This window comes from Amborella trichopoda, chromosome 5, assembly GCF_054954075.1.
Source record: "Amborella trichopoda isolate Santa Cruz 75 chromosome 5, AtrichopodaSantaCruz75HAP2 v2.0, whole genome shotgun sequence".
Taxonomy (NCBI): domain Eukaryota; kingdom Viridiplantae; phylum Streptophyta; class Magnoliopsida; order Amborellales; family Amborellaceae; genus Amborella; species Amborella trichopoda.
Window position 1 is genome coordinate 19,570,085 of NC_142340.1, and position 21,113 is coordinate 19,591,197.

General features: G+C 40.6%; 1 protein-coding gene across 6 annotated transcripts in view; it reads right to left on the minus strand.

Annotated features, from left to right (window-relative positions):
• Positions 1-1,167: 1,167 nt before the first annotated feature.
• Positions 1,168-21,113, minus strand: part of LOC18448245 (uncharacterized) — a 53,092-nt gene continuing 33,146 nt past the window's right edge. For 2 of the 6 annotated variants that reach the window (XM_088866313.1, XM_088866312.1), the window contains exons 7-14: positions 9,791-9,892; positions 9,455-9,568; positions 9,320-9,376; positions 9,041-9,107; positions 8,875-8,928; positions 1,785-1,859; positions 1,496-1,531; positions 1,168-1,414 (exon numbers count right to left, since the gene is read on the minus strand). In XM_088866313.1, coding sequence (XP_088722439.1) covers positions 1,328-1,414; positions 1,496-1,531; positions 1,785-1,859; positions 8,875-8,928; positions 9,041-9,107; positions 9,320-9,376; positions 9,455-9,568; positions 9,791-9,892 — 592 coding nt within the window. In that variant the 3' untranslated portion in view covers positions 1,168-1,327. Of the gene's footprint in view, positions 1,415-1,495; positions 1,532-1,784; positions 1,866-2,479; positions 2,595-2,684; positions 3,046-8,874; positions 8,929-9,040; positions 9,108-9,319; positions 9,377-9,454; positions 9,569-9,790; positions 9,893-21,113 lie in introns of those variants that run through there. The other 4 variants (XM_020675969.2, XM_088866311.1, XR_016055230.1 and 1 more) reach the window with 3 other exon arrangements.

Sequence of the window (21,113 nt, forward strand, 5' to 3'; positions counted from 1 at the left end):
CCTAAGTTCTCCAAAATGTATTTAAAATAAATTCTACCCCTTCTTGTCTTGCCACTCATCTATGTCAACATCATCATCTCAACTACACTCATCCTATGGGTATGTTGTTTCTTGACTGCCCAATATTCTATCCCATAAAACAAAGTTGTTCTCCCAACTGTCCTATAGAACTTCCCTTTTAGCTTCATTGATCTGCAGCAATCAAATAAAACTCTGGTTACACATCTCCACTTCACTTACACAGCTCTAATTCTATGTGTGACATCTTCCTTTATTTTCCTGGACAGTAACCGTTATTGTAATATCCTCAATTAAATAACACTTGTCATGTAAGAGAAAGTGGCATACCTTCAACAGGGAGATCCGAGGGATTCAAGATAATTTCAAGAATCCCTAGTTGTGGCAGATACGATCCTTGAGCATTTATGGCTAAAACAATGCAGTTCTTGTAGAGAGAGAAGAGGAAGACAAGCACATAGAGGAGAGTGATCGTTGTGGAGTGAAAAGAGAGAAAGCAAAGAGTGAACATCAGATGACCTAGAGAAGAGGAGAGAGACATAAGCTTAAGCATAAGCTCAGGCTTCTGGGGTTATTCCTTGGATAAAACTTTTTTCTTCCCCCTTTCTGAGAAACCCACAGTCTACAACACCCCATGGAGTATGAGTTTCCCAGCTTTTGGAGAAAGATGGGGATGGGTAGATGATCAACTTTTTTCATTTTCTGTAGCTTTCCCTTCAATAAATGGGGAAAGCAACAATACGTGGGAAAACATGAGAACATTTCCCTATTATCAAATGTCCATAAATGAATTCAAATGGATTACAAAAAAATTGGGGTCCTTCATTTATTCCTTGGGAAGTGTCCTATTTAGAGCTTTGTCTAGTTTTAACAAATACTCCCTCGTGTACCCCATGATGAGAATCACCTGTATGTGTCTTAGTTTCCATTCCCTTTGATGTAAATTTTCCATCAAATAAACCTTGTTGGCGCATTTTGGCACATGATCAACAGTCCACTTGCAAATGCTTTTGTGTACATATTAAGTTTGTGAATCTACGTATTAAATCTTGTGGTCCTCACGATGTAAGCCACATTGATCAACTAGGTTGGAGGATGGGAGACGAGGGGATTAATGGATAGAAGGCAAAGAAAAGAAAAACGACGATGTACATGAAAAATGAAACATATTACCCCAATGAGGTATCACTAAGGTTGAACAAGTTACAATAAAACAATTTTGAGCTTGCAATTTCTATTAAGATGGCTAAAAACTAACTGTACCATCGCATACTCAAATCGGTGATACAAAATGCCAAAAGTGCAGCAATCAAACACTTTTATTGAAGTATTCCTTTTCAGCTTTATCCATTCGAATTCGGAATTCTGCCCACTCATCATTGCACCGAGCCCGCACCTGAATATAGCATGTAAAAACTTATTTCCTTTGGTGCAACAGAAAAGAAATGCAAATAAACTGGAGGAACTGGTTTCTTACCCCTTCCCAAGGCTGCCTTCCATCTTTCGCGTCACCCTGTAAGACACCAGATTTAGAGAAGCAGAAATATTTCTATTTATTATTACCACTAGCATCAGTATTACTACTGTTTTCACTATTATTGACATTATAGTTATGATGTGTAACCACAAAATGCATCAAATGTGCACCATGAGAAACAAGATTCAAGATTACTAAAACCCAAGTGAACCTACACCGATATATTCACATATTTTCTAGTACTGTATTGGCATAGACAGGCTTTGAAAATGAAGTAAAGAAAATTTACCTGGTCTCCCAGTGAAGGCAAGACCTTGTGGACTATCCACTGCGCATCAACAACACCTATCTTCTCATGGGCAGGCTGCAACTTTGCAATATCGAAAATCCAGATAATGTCATACTATAGTACTTTCTTACCATATGATACAAATGGAAGAGCCAAATCATACAGATATTTGCGATCTATGTATATGTGCTGCCATATTGAAAACTGACTGCACAAACTTCACAGGTACTACAAATAAATCATAGACTTGACTTCATTCATGTGTAAATTTCGAACGCCCTGCTCAAAATGAGAGATCCTTAACAAGGAAACGGATACCATTTGTATTTTGATATTTTTATACCAAGCATCCAACTAGGTCACTGTAATCAATTTAGCATGGAAATAAAATTTGCAGGAGAAAAGTAGCACAAGAAGTCCTATCAGATTTTGATCACTGCAGGTGATATGGAGTTACTTTCAGAATAAAGAGTGGAAAGCATTTCCATGCCAAAGTGGGTCCGACGTGACATTCAGTGGTAATTGAATATCACATGGTTTACATTCATGTTAAAAGGGGTTTTGCGAAGATAAATGGAGAGCATCTTCCTTGAGTACATAAACAAACAAGAGAAGGGAATCCAGAGAAATGTTCATCTCATGAACCAATGGAACAGAAGCATTCAAGGAGTACAAGTCTGGCTTTCATACTCAACTTATTCTTGATTTCTCAGGGCAATGATTTCTTCTCTGATCAGGCTGATTTTTCTTGTGAAAATCTTGTGGTGACTCAGACTTCACGGCAGATATCAATGAAATTTTGCCATTTATCTGTCCAGAAAGTTGCAGTTTTCAGTGTGCAGAATTTTTTACTTGAACTTTGGGGTTCAATCAATGTATTCCTGCCATTTGATGTCCTAATTTATTTTTTTTGAGACATTCTGTTATATTCCTCAAAAATAATCTGCACATAATTCATTTTAACTACTTAAAGATCAAGTTTAGAAACAGATTCCTTGGTGGTCTTCTCTTCAAATATTATGTACCAGCCTCAGTTTGGGAAAAGGTGTTGTAGTTGAGTACGATTAGGTGATAGCTAGCTATGTCCCATGAAGCATCCCATAGTTTGAATGTCATTTCCAAGTAATTACCACAATGGATTGTAGAGATGGTGAAAAAAAAATTGATGAGTTGGAGAGAGTTGCAGCAAGAAAGAAAGGATACGTAACCATCAACTACAAGATTAGTGGATTCCTAGCAAGCTTTCAACCGATAGGGTTTGCTGCAAAGGCTCAATAGATGAAAATGTTAGATGGTCAGCTTGAAACAATTAGAAATCTGTTTCTAACAATAAATCCGCATTTGGGGTTCACAAGCACTTATGTGGTTGGAAACCTACGTTTTGGCCTTCAGAGGCCAGACAACTAACATCAAACATAAACATGAAGATGATGCAGCAATACCTTCCTGATAATTTAACTCAATGGAAATCAAGATAAGTTTAAAGGACAGTGGAAATCATTAATCACGAAGTAAGGAGATATCAAGCTAAGATGGAAGTGCAAAAAGAGCTCAATTGATTCTTGAAGAACACAAAGATGACTTACAATCATCAGCGTAGATACCGGTCTTTTAGTGTACACCGATTTAAAAGTTTCGCACAAAAACATATACACCTTAATTTCATATACTTTTAAACAAAAGTACGGCACCTCTAACTCATAAATATCTCTTCAATACAATTTACAGCAAGATTGGGGGATCATAAACACCTCTTTATCATAATAACCATTTCCATTCATTTGGACAACATGAGATTGCATACATACAAGACAATTCAACACTTTTAAGACAAAATTCAGCAATGTACAATTCTCATTGAATTGCATCAAACACTTACATAATCTTTTAGAACTCCAAATGGAATCTCATTATTACAAACACTTCAACAAATACGTGCATGGACTGCAAAAGCCATGGGAAGCCAAAAATCAAGAGCTTTGATTACCTCCCGAGTCTTATTATACTAGAATTCCAAACCCCATAGCTCAATGATCTGGGCTCCATTGCTTCGGTTAATGGGAAGCGCAAGGAAGCTTTAAATGCCCAAATAACATCACGTACGGGACTGATTTTTCTGCAAATAAATTGATGTAGAAAAACTAGATGCATGATACCAAAATTAAACCAATTTGGTTCCAAAACAATGGATCATGGTAGGAGATCATGAGGGCATAGTAAGGGCTTGAAAATATCCCAAGATTTAAGTGGATTACAAGCGCATCCCCTTATGGACAAGAAGCATGAGCACCATTATGCAGATGCAGGGGTTCTTCTCTCAAGCACATGTGCATGCTCCTATCCAGTGGATCAACTAGAATGGCTGCTTCCCAAAACTAATTGTCATATGCACATGCTGTGAGTTGGCAAGTATGGAGAGTTTAGGCCCTCATCTTGGCCTAAGCCTACCCACATATGGCCATAATCACATCATAAATCAATCATCATAAACCATAGCCTCATTGCATAAAACAAATGCCTGGCTAAAAAATGTCCACTAGGCTATAGCCGACCTCAACCAAGGGACAACTCCCATTGCTAAGACATGGCATGAAGCCCATGCCCAGTGGATCTAAGGTTTTAAAGACTTAATGTGACACCAAATCCCAGGCCCCAAACCATAAAGCCTGGCAAGTCATCTGTGTCCCTTTTGGGCCTCATACTCCTATTGGAGTCAAAAACTATAAATCATCAATGGTGTCTATGCCTTTAAAGGCCACATAAACTCAACAGCAATATCATTTTTTATCTGAAGAAACGGTCTCGTGTAAAATCTATTTTTTTGAATTTCTTAATTGTTTTCATTTTTCTTTAATCGTTTGCTTCCTAAAAATTTTTTTGAATGTTTACAGGTAAGAATAGAGCCTAGGACCTCATCCTGGAACATCGACGCACTACCGCCAGGCTCCAGCCCATTCTCTTGCTTTTTAAAATTTATGTAGTTGGAAGGCCTATTTGATGGAATAGGGTCAAACTAGAATCTTTTGGACCAATACAACCTCCAATCTTCTCTTGATTAGCCTTAGGTATAAACACAAACAAATTCAATCAAGGAGTTTCCAACACTATGGTTCATTTTGTACTACATTTTTGGATACATTTCCTTAGACTAGAAGACACAACAACACATGCTTGCTGTAAAACAAAATAATGACAAGAACATATCTTTCTGTAAATCCAGATTCTAAACTGTCTTATTAGCCTGAAAAATGAACCTCCTCTTAGTTGACAAAAACTAACAACGAACCACAACAGGTACAAATCCATGTCAAAATTACAAGGCAAAAGACCCTATACAACTTTCAGGGAATTATTCCCAAACCCCAAGGCCAGCCACTTAAATGCCTATTTTTTAACTTGATGTCACCAGCTCAATTCTGGTATAAGAAGTTAACATAAAAGAAATCTACCAGAAAACACAAAAGAAGCTTTCCCTTTGCAATTCAATTAGAAGCTATACGTGGTTTTAAAACCTCTAGTTCAATGTTAGAGACGTATTGTGAAAAGAGAAAAAAACAGCAAAAAATCCTAGAGGTTAATGCTCTTTAGAGCTGCATAACTCAAAAGTTTTTACAAAGAATGGTGAGAAATGGATTTTCTCATCCACAAAACCCTAAAACTACATATTTTGCTGAGAAAAGAACGCATGAAGTTAGTTTAGGTTTGAATAAACTCAACTACCTTTATATTTTGTGACTTTTTTGGATCTAAAATGACGAAAAAGGAATATCCCTCTAACATAGTACTAAAGGACTAAACTCATTCAAGGTTATTTGGTCTTTTCATCTTTGCTGGTATCATAGGGGCAATTTAGGCATTTTGACTTATTATGGGGGTAGTTTAGTTCATAGTTAACAAGATCTTCTAAGGAGGGGATCGCTCCCACTCTGCAAGCATGATCCTGCACTCCAAACACAGGATCTCGATTCTGGGCTTGTTCTTGATTTAGGGATCTCAATACGGGAAATCAAGCAATCAGATTCCACCAACTCGGAATCAAGTATGTTTCACTTTCGGAGCAAGTTACACCAACACATTTTCAGGTTCATATACAATGAAGGGTGGATCTCTAATTTTTCTTGATCTATAAACTTTCTGAAGACCTGATTTCCTACATATTCTAGAGTTTAGAACTTTACCCACATTGTGAAACGTGACTTGTGACTAGTTTCAAAGAAAGGCAACAAGCGAGGGCAGGGAGAGAGAACAAAGAAGATGGAAGGAGATAGAAAATATAGTTGAGTTGCAGTTCTACTTGAGGAATGAGGTTATGATCAATAGGCTTTGTTTCCTTGTGGGGCTAGTTCATTGGGTCCAATCCACCTCTTGAAGGACTTCTATCACTTGACCATTGGTCACCCAAATTGAGCCACTAATAGGGTTGCCTTATACGTATGGAATAACTTATATGCTTGGAAATATGAGACCTCTCGTTTATATGTACTTGAAATCCTAGTAAAATGTCATTCCTTTTTTTTTCCAAAAGGAAAGCTTATCTATCGCATTATTTCTTTTCTGCAAACAATCTATCGCAACATTCTTAAGTATAATCATCAATCAATAGTAGAGGGGGAATCGTCCAATCCAATGATTGGTGCCCAAAATAAGGTCATGTGTGTACAACAGTAGACCAACGTAGGTAGTTGTGGCAATTTTTGTAAGGACCCATAGGAGTAATTTTTTGAAGTGAAACGTATTTAAATAATTTTTCAACAACATTCGCTCCCAAACAAGCATAGAATGGATAAGTGATCTTTGGGTGCCGAGCCTCAATCTTAAGCTTGATGGGTAGTGATCCCATTCAGTTTAGCATTCACTCATGGGCAGTTATGGAATGCACTCTCTTAGTGTAAGGGATCTCGATCACTTTACCTCAAGATGTATGGAACTCGTTCCCTCAACTACAGATCTTCGAGCCTCCCTCACTCCCTTATTCTTGCTTCCAATCCCAGAGCTCAACTTGCTCCCACTACCGGTAACAATGGCTTAGTTATGTCTCTTATTTTTTAGTTGAAGCTTTTAATCTTATTGTTGGAATTATGGCCTTTCAAGGCTTTGTGTGCAATGCCAACACTATTCAGAGTCACAATGGGAGTGACCAAGAACATAGTGACAATCGGAATCTTTCGGTACTGGGATTCGGATAAGCCAAAATAATGCTGATTGAACGAGACGAAGTTCTTGGACCATACTGTGAACTGAAAGGGTTTAGGGCTTTCCTCTAGTCATGGTCAGTAGGACTGTGCTCGCCTCATTTCATGTGAGCCAAGGTTTTACTTCTTTAGTCTTTTCTTTCGATGTACTTTGTCTCAATTAAATTATAAAAGAGCAATGCTCAAGTTGTAAGGTCGTTATTGTATGTCAAAGACTATTGTAATTGCAATCTTCTAGTATGTATTAATTCTGGATTTTTCCAAGGTTCAGCCGAAGATTATGTATAGTCTTCTTAAATATTTTTATTCTGTATATAGTGTGATTCCCCTGGTACTACTTCACTTATGGTATTTGCACTTCATACATTAGTTACATTGGTCAACAAGTCCCATTGAATCTTGACTGCATGTCTTTAGGAATATACCGCATTTAAGAAGGTGGTTGTTAGTTGTCTAGTAAATTCAAATGTTGTCAAAAGAAGCTATGACTTTAATCTCTATAAATGAAGAATGAAAATTCTGGAGGGGCAGACTATGGAGACCGAAAAATTATCTGCATGCTGGGATTACTTTCCCCGAGCCCTAGTTAGGGTCTGTGAAATCTCATGTTTTTTTTCATTGCAACTTCTGTTTGCATCAACTTCAGTTCTCATGATGTAAGGAATTTTATTTTCTGGGACAGAGTCTGAATGCCTTAGCAAACATATGCAGGCCAAAGCATGAAATGCATTTCAATACACCTCAGCCATAATTCCGGTGTACTTTTCTTAGAATCAAAATATGCAGGATAAGCTGATATTTTTCTTTGAAACATTCGCAAGAAGCTGCAAAAGAGCGGTACACATTAAAGCAATCTTCACGCCTAACCATCTAAGAAAGATGGTTTTCTCTGGAATTTCGTTAGCATATATAAATGTCATTAAGGTTGATTGCTACTTCATAAGGTTCACCATCAAAATCATCAAATGTCCAAATATTCCACAATTCATAGATTGTTGAACTGTCTTAATTGGCAAACAGCTACTTTTTGAACTTACATAATCAACTTGACAATGCATGAATGGTACTGTACAAAGCTTGTAAATTGGGTTTCATGTTTTCCATAGAAGGGCATAGCCATCACATGCATAGAATTTAGGAGAATCCAGATAATTCGGGGACGATCATTTTACTGTAACATTGATTTCACTATACCATAACTGCATAAGTGTTAGAAGGCTTCTATTCTAGTTACTGAAGATTGATACAGGAATATGTCCTTTAATTCTGCCAACACATCCTTGCCCCCAAAAACAGATTGTAGGTCCAAATTTAAAGTGCAGGACAATCGACAAAATGATCAACTGAAAGAGATTGTTGAACACTTCATCCACATACTAGCAATATTCCAATTCCATATCCTAACCCATTATAATCGAGAAGATATAAAAAACAGTGTTAAAGTCAGAGCATGACATAGTATTGAGTGTTAGTAAGTTTCTTATTCTAATTACTGAAGATTGCTGTGTGATAATATCCTTTAGTTCTGCCAGCATATCCTCACCCCGCGAGATAGATTGTATGGTCAAATTTCAAGTGAGAATTGACAAACGATCAAACAAAAGGTTGCTAAACTCTTCATCCACTTATTAGTGACAGTTTCATATCGTAAATAATCATAATCCAGGAGATACGAAAAACAGTGTCAACTATGAGTAAAACTCTATCTACAATAAATACAAATAAGCATGGATATAGAAATTCACCGTATTAAAGAAATCACTCTCTGGTTCCAATTCAGGAAGGACTCTCAACTTCTAGAAAGCAGTCATTCGGAGCATGTAAAAGCAATTATCAAGCACTTGAAATTTAATGATATAAACATACATAAAGATCCAGCTAATTACAAGGTCACTTACCTCCACACATTTCTGCAGAGCAAGATCTAAACCCCAACCATGTATCAAATCATTCTGCAGCATCAAAGCTATCAAAGTCAACACTAAAGTAAACCTTCAACATGCAATAAGATCACCATATTTAAGGACACTAATGTACCATACAATGCAACTGCCATTCACAGACCTGAATCATGTGCCAAACACAACGCCATGACCTTCTAGAGAAAACTGGAGCCATGATTTCAACAAACCTACAGTATTCTGACACGCTGTGAGAGTCAATTGAATAAATTTATGACAATTACTGGGTAAATAAACAACATGCTATCAAAAACATCTGATATCAGAATAACACTGTTATATGTTTTATTTTCTTTTTTTTTTCCTTTTAACTGCATATGCATCCAAGCATATCCTTTCATAGAAATCATCAAGTGCCAAATGCTACAAAAGTAATCTTTACCCTGCACATGGAGGCAGATGTCGATCATGGCACCAACCAGGCCGTTCCTCTGTTTCCCTGCATGACAAGGCCATTGAGTATCTGCATCACTACTGCGGTTTTAAATTTGTATCAAGAAAATATTGCAATTCATACATGTGAACTTCCACATCTACCCTCCTCCTAGTCATAAACCATGTCAAAGCATCATTTTCTGCCAACCCTGGTTGTGAAATCTCCAAATTATGCTTTCTCACAAGCTTAAGATATCTGTTTCATGTGGTCACAAAATATAGCTTATTAAACAAATCTTCATGTAATACGTTAGAAATCTACAATGAGAACCCAAGCATGCACTATGTACAAGGACCCGCAAAAGTCATTGAAAAATAATAGAGCCGATGCATAAAGTTGAGAACAAACACTAGTATGAGCAGTCCCATGAGCTGGTGGCTACTCCTTAAGTATGAAGTCCAAACAGAGAGCACTTACTCTTCTGCATTAAAATTTTCAACTCCTAAGTCTTCGTCCCAGATAAATATGTATTCGAATGGGGCAACAATGTCAGGATGAAGAAACCGTTTCGCATACCACCTGAACAAGCCCATCAATATGTTCAGAAGTTTATGAAGTTTCAAAGCAAACTCCAATACAAGAAAAAGAGAGTATAAGAAGTTTCAACAGAAGGAGAAATAGCAAGCACTTTGAGAAAAATTCATAGAAAAAAAATACTGCAAGTCCAGTAACTGTTACTATGTGCTATAACTTATTACAACTAGGAAACCAATAAAGAAAAGTGGGAATTACATGGCATTCATATCGAGAGAAAAAAAAAAATGATATGCAACTCCAAAGGTGCTGATAAAACTTCTTATCTAACAAATAACATCCTTACTACCACATGAAAAGTCCATTGCATATATTACTCTCCAGTCTAGAAACCCATTTGATAAACATACCGATACAAATAATTCCACATGAACCATTCAACTTTCAGCACAAACAGTTGTAGATTTAGGAAGCAGGAAGCAGGAAGCTTCGAATTGATTAGCTGTACTTAATCAACACTAGAGATATTTCGAAAACAAATTAGTACACGGAACATACTTATTTTCCCTGAAATTTGGTTGCAGTGATATGAACACATAAAAAGAAAGCATAAACGAAGGCTACTCAAAATGAGAGCTATACCTAAATCATGAGGAGGCATCCAAAAGTAGCATCGACAAAGCAAAATTCCAGCAAAATACGTACGACATAAAATGCCATAAGTTTCTTTTTAAAAAAAAATAGAGTTTATTTTTGAATTTTGGAACAAGTTTATTTTTGTAGAAGTAGATTTCAATGACTAAAATGATGGTCTAAATTCCCTGTTGATGTTTGGATGAGAATTATGAAATAGCCATGACAGTTTAAATTTTTTGTAAATCAGATATAAAACTCTCAAGAGGCAGCCTAGTAATGTAGTACCTATAAATATAAGCAACACATGGAAGGTGAATCTATACTTTGCTCTGGCATGGTGATAAATGGGAGAACAATGAAGGCCATAAGTAATCTTGCCTGGATGACATGATAGTCTACATCTTGGGTTTCATCGGGTCATGATGATTAGGTTAATGACTAACAGCTATTTGGGTCAAACCAACCTTCTTATAATTAATCCATCATCTAGTATGAGTGTTCATGATACAACTGAAGACAATTGTCCTGCCCATGCTTGCAGAGGGTACTCGGGCAGGGCAGGGGCAGGGGCGGGGGCGGGGGCGGGGGCGGGGGCGGGGGCGGGGGGGGGGGGGGCGGGGGCGGGGGCGGGGGAGGGGGCAGGGGCGGGGGCGGGGGGGGGGGGGAGGGGGCGGGGGCGGGGGTGGGGGAGGGGGCGGGGGCGGGGGCAGGGACGGAAGCGGTCATGGGTGCAAGAGTGACTGATAAAGACATGCAAGAAGCTCTCTAGGTAAGGAGTGCATTCCACATATTAACAACTAAACAAAATTTAAAAATAAATAATTTTATTAAAAAAACAGATAATCTGAGAACCCTCAAAATGGAATAAAAACATGTGCATACAAAAAAAAGGGCAATAAAAAGTAATTGTTTATTCATTATATTTTATGTGCCTAATAATATTATTATTATATTCTTTTGACGTGTAGTATATGTAACAATAATCCTAAATTACATTAAAAACCTATCCGTATGAGGCACATCAAGATAACTGATATATATGCAAGGGAGCTGATTTTTTATTGATAAATATCTGCTTCATTTGCAACATCCAAAAGCATATCAAACTGCTTTAGCTGCAATTTTACATTTTCTAAAAGACCAAAACCTTAGAGATAGAGGATGATCGCAACTAAGATCCAAATGAATCATTCACTTGGCCACTTGTTGACCCTTCGAGTGGCTAGGAGCAACCCTAGAAAATGGGGCTCAAGATCCCAAAAAGGGGAATCAAGATCCCATTGAGATCGCTATCTAAGAGCATTGGAGCAAGATCCCAGGGCAGGAACGACAACTAGTTTAGGGGATCCCAGTAACTATGGTCCTGCCACTAAATATTGAATGGTACACGGGTTTATAACATCGCAAAAGGATGAAAACACCATAGTTCAAAATGGGTGTGCCATGCCTGTGCCATGCCTGTGCTGAATACTTTGAACAACCAAAGTAAAATCACAAAATATTGATGTTGCAGCCTACAGCAGTATTTACGCATCACAAATAAGCAATATGAGGTAAAAAGATATGAGAAAAGAGAAGCATAAGTCCATCAGATGACTTATGTTTTATAGTGTTTTGAGTGACATAAGATCATGTGGACATAAAAATCTTACACTTTTTCCTCCCACAGGGCCAATGAGGTATTATAATCAATGTACCAGATCATAGGCAATAATGTTTGATATATGCAATGATATACACTTGTAAATCTATTTTGCAAGTGGCCCTGTAAGCATGTTGGCTGAATGATAGTCAGATGCTATCCAAATTTTATCAAATGCCACCTCCCAGTAACAAAATGTGAATATCTCATAATGTGAATGGTTCTCTAATGGATTATTAAATTAGATGGTACAGAATTCCATTTATGTTTAGTACATATTTATAAGAAGATCCAATTTATAGACCAATCACAGTCACTAGCCTCCTTAGCCACATCGGTTTGAAGAAGAATTATTAATTGACCTTTACTTCTACACTACACTTGGCTATACAAGTTGCTTTTACACAATGTATATCCGGTGCTCAGTAGCAGACTGCAATCCATTTGAAAGTCAAAACCACGGGCACGCCTATGATTCCAATTCTCATCAGGAATCGGAATCGCAGAATTGCGTGTACTAGATGATTGCTAATCTTGCAATTGTCGTCAATACGATGAAAAACATCGGAGACGTGATTCCCAACAATCAGAATCACGATCCAATAAAATAGGAATTATGATTCCTATTTGTAGGAATCGGCATTCCTTTATGTTGGAATCATGTTTCTTACCCATCAGGAATCGCACATAACCCACAGTGTTCAATAGGTTCCGGAAGTGTGATCTGACGAAATAGGAATCATGATTCCAACATTATTAGAATTGTTGTCCCCATCGATTTGGATTCGAAATCCCACAATTCAAGAATCGCGCACGAATCCACTCTGGCATATGAGAGAAGTACTTTGTGAGAAAAGATTTAAATTTTTACATTTTTTACAAGCTTGAAACCTGGAGTCCATATTTTTAGTACAATTACCGAGGGCAATCATATTATGCGGATCAACATCTTTGTTAGCACTCCCACCTATTTGGGCTGCCACCCAAACGTCTTACCTTGAGATGGGTCTTCCACCCATAACATGATTTATAGATTGATAAATCTGTTGAGTAACTTGGCAAAGATTATTCTCCATGGATTCATCTCAAAATTTTATTAAGGCTTTTTGGCTCTCACAACGTCACAGTCACGAAACCCAAACCATGGGTATTTAACCTTGTACAAAAATATAATATAATATCAAAGGGTTCCTGGAACTTCTCCAGTAACATAAAATGGTCTCCTAGAGCTCCTTTAGTACCATACAATTTGTGGATATATTTCATTTTGTTGGGTATTTGTGGCCATTAAAGGCCTTATGAGACCATGTAATCAATATTTTAATATAGTGGAACAAAAACTCAATGGGAGTATGGTCAAATAGAACCGAGATTGGCAAATGAAGTTTTTCGGAGACTCAGACTAAGATTAACGAGCTATGCTAGTCGAGTTACAAAAACGTTAATACCTAGGCATAGAGAACAACGATGAGGGTTAGCAGACTTATCCCTTGATGTGGTCAGAGTTGCTCAAGGTAGAGAGCTAAGGGACTGTGTCACCCTTGTGTGTGATGGTAGGCCTGTAGAGACGTAGGCTAAAGCCTCAACTTGAACTATCACACGGCATGTACATATGATAGTTGTGTCGGTAAAAAAATCACTGTTGAGGGTGATATGTGCACATGTGCGAGATATTATTGCATATACACTATAGAGTTGTGGTTGCTCTAGGTTTGTATGACCTTGGACTTGTCCCTAAGGAGAACTTGTAATCCACAGACTGGGAATATGTCCCCTCACCTATTAACAGACATTGGTAGCCCAATCATGAACCCTTGCGATGGTCAACGACTCAACTGTTGAGTCCATTTGAGAAAGTGAGTGTTGATTATAGTCCATGGTAGAAGATGGAGTGCTTCAGTAGATTAATAATTCCTTAACATAGTTGGATCTAAATCCCATCAAAATATTTAGAATTTAGAAAACTCATCCACTTGATGATTCAAATTACAAGGTGAACTTTTCACCTCTGTGAATAATTTTTATTCACCTACAACATGATATTACATGGCTATGAAATAACAAGACAAGAAGTAATAATAAAATCCAGTTTTGATTGATTTTGATTGATTTTTCACAAAACTTGGACTTGATTAAAATTATTCTCAATCTTTTCCTCCAATTTGAAAAATATTACAACGTTAGGTTCAATATAGGATTTTTGCATGAGAACAAGGATTCCAACACAATGGGGGGTGCACGATACGAATAACCCCCACACCATAGAACCAAAAAGGAAAAATGTATTTAAAAAAAACAAAAATCTCTCAAAAATCATTATTCTCCTAGGGCATTTTCAGCCATTTGGTGAATAACGGAGGCCCAAGGCAGGCACCTCAAGAGGTGGATTTTTTTCTCCCCTACCTAGAGGTGCTAAAGAAAATTTGAACAACCAAAGAAAGACACATAATAGAACTCTCACAATTTACTTGAAAAATAAAAGGAAAGATAACAAGCCTAACTTTAATAGCTCTGCGCATTCACTTTATTTCTGAAGAACTAGAGTACTCAACCAATAATCAACTCTGATGAGAAACCCATACAAGCCTCAATTACAAACTATTTGGGTGCCCTAATCCTAATTCTAATGTAATTAGAACTTCGAATCAAAATTTAATCCAAACTTCACTCTATTATCCTTTTAAAAAATAAAATAAGACAAACTCGTTCTAAAAAGAACCCCGAAACAACACCTCAACTTTGTGTAGGCAGAATTTTTTACTCTAATTTCAAAATCCTTGTATTGGTTCAATTTTGAAATTGGAATTGTACGAACTATGATCCCAAAATCAGCACCCCATTATTGTGGCAAAAAAAATGCCTATGAAGCTCTAAATGTTGACCTTGAAGCCCTCAAGTCTGATCATCCATGAACTTCTTTAAAGCTCCTGCATCAATATTCGTCAGCTCCTTTGCGATCCACAAATTCTCTAACTCAAGTTGGCCTTTCCAGTTGCCCAAAATACTAATTGCAGGAACCACAATGGGTAGTAATCGTCTGGACGTCAATAACTTTATAGATCATATAGCCAACATGCTTAGGAATTTGTACTATCCACTTGGCAACTTCTACATCAAAAGACTCTCTATGATACTCATATAGATCCAAATTACAAAATTTAGGAGAAATCTCCGTAAGCTCAATCTTGTATACACTACTGTCAGTCTTCTGAAGCGCATGACAAGGGCTAATCTTCTAGTATTTGAGCTTATGATATGTGTGGTTAAGTGTCTCGATCTCGCCTACCCGGATCTAGGTGATCGTGTCTCGAGTTTGGACGATCCGGGACCTCAGACCGCTCTCTCGAGAACCTCATTCACAGAACAAGGGCAGGTGTCCAACTGGTGAGAGAGGAATTGAATGTGAGGTGGGGACCAACCTCACCTGGGTTCGTGACTTACTCAGGCTGACTCGTGTGGGCGCCCTCTTAGATCACGACGGAAAGCCCCCCAACTGTTTCAGCTGTTTCGGAATCGCCTCCTTTGACCTGCAGTCTTCATTTTTTCTGCACAACACTATCATGGTTAACTTGCAAGACAAGTGGGCCGAAAGACCCACCCTTGTCTTAGGGCAATGCACGTTCGTGAGAAGTTAGGGTGATGAAGAAGAGAGTTTGAATAAAGAGAGAAAAGGGAAGAGGACTTGATGAAGGGGTGAGACTAGCATGATAGCTGGACCAGTGACCGACTCGGAGTGATAACAAGACGGGCATGGAACTCAGGACCACCACGACAGCAGTACTACTCGAAACCGAGGTCGATATGCCTGTCCTAATCTGGTGTGGCAGCAAGATGGGCATGGTACTCAGGACCAACACGACAGCAATACCGCTTGACATTCAGAATGTTATGGTAATGCTAAACTAAGTCTACCTTCAGTCAAGTGATAAGAGAATAGACTAAAGAGAAGGCGCGAGACGGCGAAGAGATGGGATCTCGACGGCGTTAAACATCACCATCCGCAGCCATGGAGTAACAGTGTTGCGGCCCTTGGACAGCACCGGACACTGTCGCTCACAGTCAGAGGGTGAGCAGTGAACTACAGACGGTTCTAGACATCGCCGTTTGCAACAAGAGAAGGCAGCACATCCTGTGCGGGAGACAATGGCTCCTTGTGAAGGGCACGACGATAGCCTATTGTAAAGCACGTGGCGATAGTTGCTTGACAAAGCACACAACGATAGGCATGGGACGCAAGAGAAGCATGTGCTCAGCGATAGGCACTAAGAGCGTGAAAGAAGCCTGCGCACGGCAATAGGCACTGAGCGCGCGGGAAGAGCCTGCGCAAGGCGATAGGCCCAGCGCACAATGGAGGCTCGCGAAAGGCGATAGGTATTGTCGCGACCCTTCGCGGGCGACTATAGGCATCGCCGTCTGCAATAGGCACACAACAGAGTGAGACACCTGCGGGCGGCGATAGGCATCGCCATTTGGCTTCTGCAGGACGTTGAGGACATATCTACGGACAGCGATGAGCAACGCCATCTACGAACCTCGCTAAGAGATAGAGATGAACGAAAAGAAGGAGAAAGAGGCTCGCGCATGACGCTGCCATCGCCATGCGCAACATGTGAAACCACGGGAGAGAGAAGAGAGAGAGAGGCATGCACGGTACTACCACTACCGTGCCTGGCCTTTGAGAGAAGCTCAAACAAAAGAGAAAGAGAAGAAGAGAGGAAAGAAGAGAAAAAAGAAGAGAGGAAAGAGAAAAAGATTTACCTTAAGCCGAAGGGTACCGTCCCAAAAGTTTCTCTCTCCTTCCTCTCTCTCAGGCCATGACCCAACAATGAGAAAAGATGGAGATTTTATTAAGCAAAGTTCGATCCATGTACAATGATAGTACGTGATATATATAGAGAGTTTTTTCCAAACATGGGTGGATTGATCAAAATTAACCCTAATTGCAAAAAATTAAGATTTAATTGAATTAAATAAAATAGGAAAATAGGGTGTAAAATGACTGATTTGCCCCTTCTTAACAATTGTGAAAATTCCAGAACAGTCCCTGCTGCTGCCCTAGAACATGCATGATCTTTCATGGATGATCCAAGGTTACTCTGGTGCCCGTTTGTTCGAAAGATGATTGTTTTCTTGTAGGGCTTGCATTGCAATCCATTTGATACCAACATCGAGTCATGGATCGTGTTTTTAAGCCACAATCATGTGACTTGAAATTCGAATGAATCTTGCAAACTTAGGATCGATAGTGTGCTCATTTCTTGATGTTTTTTCGTGATTTCTTCGCTGGATCACACTGAGCATGCCATCCCGGTCGTGTGGCAACAAACGTAGCTTGATTTTGTGCTCGAACGAAAATTTCGCAACTTTTAAGTTTTGGCCGAATCTAGAATTTCGGCGCCAGAATTTGCAGCCACTTCATCGAATTCGTGTGCGAAATTTGACCGTTTATCATGTGCAGACCAGTGATAGCCTACCATACATTTTAAGGTCGTGCAACTAGATCTCCGCTGCAGTTTAATGTCATATAGTCTAAACCACGGCTATGCAGTTTAAATTCCTGCAGCTAGGACCATGCAGTTTAAGGTCGTGCAACTAGACCTCCGCTACAGTTTAAAGTCATATAGTTTGGACCTTGCAGTTTAAGGTCGTGCACCTAGACCAATTAGGTGGGTAGGGAATGTGACTCCATGGGGAACTTGACTACAGGGCCGTAATGGAGACTTGACTCCCTGGGGATACAAAGTGGTAGGCTGCTTGTGGGGATGACGGCTCACGTTCTGGGGTGGGAAAAATCCACAGTCGGCAGTGTTGTACCATACGCACGTCGCTAAGTTTTGGATGACGCACACGGTGTTAAGCCTAGATGGCGCACGTACGGTGTTAGGCCTTGGTGAAGCACGCAGCGACGACTCTTAGTGAAGCGTGCGGTGATGTCCTCCTATGAAGCGCACGGCGATAGCCTCCTATGAAGCACGCGACGATAGCCTCTGTAAAGCAGGCGACGATAGCTTTTGTGTGAAGAGCGCGACGATAGCCCTTTGTGAGAAGCGCGTGGCAATAAGGCATGGCGATAACAGCTGGTTTATGAGGCACAGGCGGCAATGACTTGCAATCGGGCCTCGGGCTTACCTGCCCCGACCTGGACCTATCGTCGTCTGAAGAGGAGGGCTGGAACTTGTGAGGGGCACTTCGCTACACTATTGAGTATAAAAGGGGGTAAAACCCCATTTTACTGTTTTATCGAAAGGTAAAACAGCAAAGAGAGCTTTTTAGAGAGAGTCGGAGCTTTCGTATAGAGACTTCCGGCAGGAGTTTCCCGGCCAAAACTTGCAGCGTGCAGACCTTAAAGAGGATTTCCAGCAAACTTCAGCAGGTCGCGGGTCTTAACAAAGCGCTTGTGAACTTCTTCAGAGAGTGCTGAGACCTTCTAAGTAGGGAACAGGGATCTTCACAAGGCTGAGAGTCACAGTGGTACTCAGCTGGAATTCTAGTGATTTTCTGGTAGTTCCGTGATTGTTGACAAGTTGCAGAAGGGTCAGGGGACTCCGACGGTCTTCTAGTTATTGGAAGAGAAGGAAAAGCAACAGGGGCTCTACTAGAAACTCTACGATTTTTCCAGCAGATAGAGGAGTGCGAGGGGGTGTTTTAGGTTTCGCCCTGGCTCTGACCGTTGGGGGGTGCTTTTAGCGTCGTCACTCGTATTGGACGAGTCCCGAGCAGCTGATGACTCAAGGACGTCCACTTGATCGGACGAAGGGATAAGGCGAGCTGTGCCTGAGATGAAGTCCTGTAAGGTCGGCAGTGGAGGAAGGGGCCTAATGAATTCTTATTCTACTGGTGGCTAAGGAATATGATTCCTTTGGCGAGCCGACCTAAATGCTCGTCTCTTTCTGGATCCCTTAGGGGGTATTTGGACCACCCTATCAGGCTGATGAGTAGCCCTAGCTTGATGGATTGCCTCACGTTTCAGGGACTTGAGCCTACTGCGTCCATGGTAGACTTCCTAGGGCTGAGAAGTCGAGGGCTCTGAAGGGTCTAGTGCAGGCTCATAGGGGACTTGCAGTGGGATTTCCTCTTGGACGAGAGAGATGGCTTGGGTGTGTTCAGGGAGAACAGCACAGACAATGTAGCCTTTTTGTACCTTCTCTGCAACTACAGCTTCGAACCCAGGGCATTCCGCAAGCTCATGGCCCCATATCTAGTGATATGGACAACAGAGATTTTCTGTACCCTGGGCAAGACGCTTAGGTTGTCTAGCGGGCTTGAGAGTGACGAGACCCTGTTGGAGCATCGTCTCGAAGAGGGCTTGCGGAGGGTCTAGCTCAGCATTTCCCTGAACTTGTGTCGGGAGGTCTTCCTGCACTGGTGGAGCAGGGACCTGAAGACACCCTTTTGGGTTACCATGAACTTCTTGGTGCTACTGAATCTTCTTTGCCAAGAGCTATGGAAGCCGGTGCATTCGCTCAGGTCATGGCCCCGTATCCGATGATACGGACACCAGAGGTTTTAAGTTCCTGGACGCAGGAACTTGGGCTGCCTTGTCGGCTTTGGCGTGAAAAGACCTTTTTCGAGCATTACTGAGAATTGTGCACGAAGGACAGCAGGTGCCTCGTCATCCTCTTGAATTGACACTATGTGGGAAGCCTTAGTTGCCCCAAATACTTTCTTTAGCTCTTCAAGCCTTATCTGGTCCTTCGATAATGTCTTTGAGCGTCTAGCACTCTTGAGTGGGGTAGCCTACTCTCTTGTGATAGTCGCAGTACCTCTCGTGTGTCTCCTGACCATCTTGCTCTGGGGTGTTGACCTCCGGCAGCCGGACCATGTTTTGCTCAAGTAGTAATTGAAGCAGCACAAGAACCCACTCCTTTTCGAAGGGGTACACCTTGTTCTTGTGCTGGATCTAATCGACCTTGTTATAGGACTACTGCTGCTTGCCTCCAGCTTGTGCTTTGGTTACCCCTTTGGAGAGGTTCAAGGTTTTCGTAGTGTCAATCACGGTGACCACCGTACTAATCACCACTTTTTGCTGGTTGCCCCAATTGTTGGAGCGAGAATTGCCATTGCCCCGATTGTTTCCCAAGCTAGAGGGCTGCTGATGAGATCTGCCATGGTACTTGGACAGACCTTCTATACAAACTGCTTTAGAGATGAGCTCTGAAGCCTCAACATGCAGGGCAATCTTAGTCAGCATATTTTGGATGCAAGTCTGAACTTCTTCTCTTTCAGTCATGGGAGTGGCATGACAGGTTGCCAACTCTCTCCATCGGGTGATGAACTTATCGATTGGCTCACGAGGGTCTTGAGTCAGAGTAAGGAATTTGATGGTTTCCACATTTTTCTGGACTTCATAAAAGGGCTAGTAAAATAATTTCTCTATTTGTACCGAGTTTGGCGGCAGCCGAGCACACCACTAGAAGGCTGGCCCTTCGAGAGTTTCGACGAACTAACGAAGAAGGAGTCATCCGTCAGTTGCCGTCTCTCGACAAGCAGCTTGGAAGTAAGCGGTATGCTGATGCGGGAACGTAGTACCATTGCACGAGGGGAGCTTCCCTTTTTGATAGTTTGGAGGAAAGGGCACCTAGTCGATGTATGAGAGATACGGCTTTTGGTATAGCGGCGTCTCTTGCATGCCCGGGACCTTATTTTTGAGACTGTGGGTCACCATGGCATTTATGTCGATTTGCAAAACCATGCGAGAAGAGCTATCTTGGGAGACCAGTGGAGGAGTTTGCCTGGCAATTGTGTCCTCTCAAGGCTGGGAGTTAGCCTCATGGTGAGGAGGAGAAGCAGGGTGCCTGGAGGCCTCCAGGCAATCCATCTTTTCGAGGATGGACTGCATCATCACCTCGAACCTATTCATCCGCTCTTCTTGGGCGTCATCTGGCGCGTTGATCACCATGACGCTGACTGTTTCTTCTGGAGGGTCAAAGCCAGGTGGAGTAGTGGACTATCGAGGTTAGCGAGTCGTATGCGGAAGTCAGTCTGTAG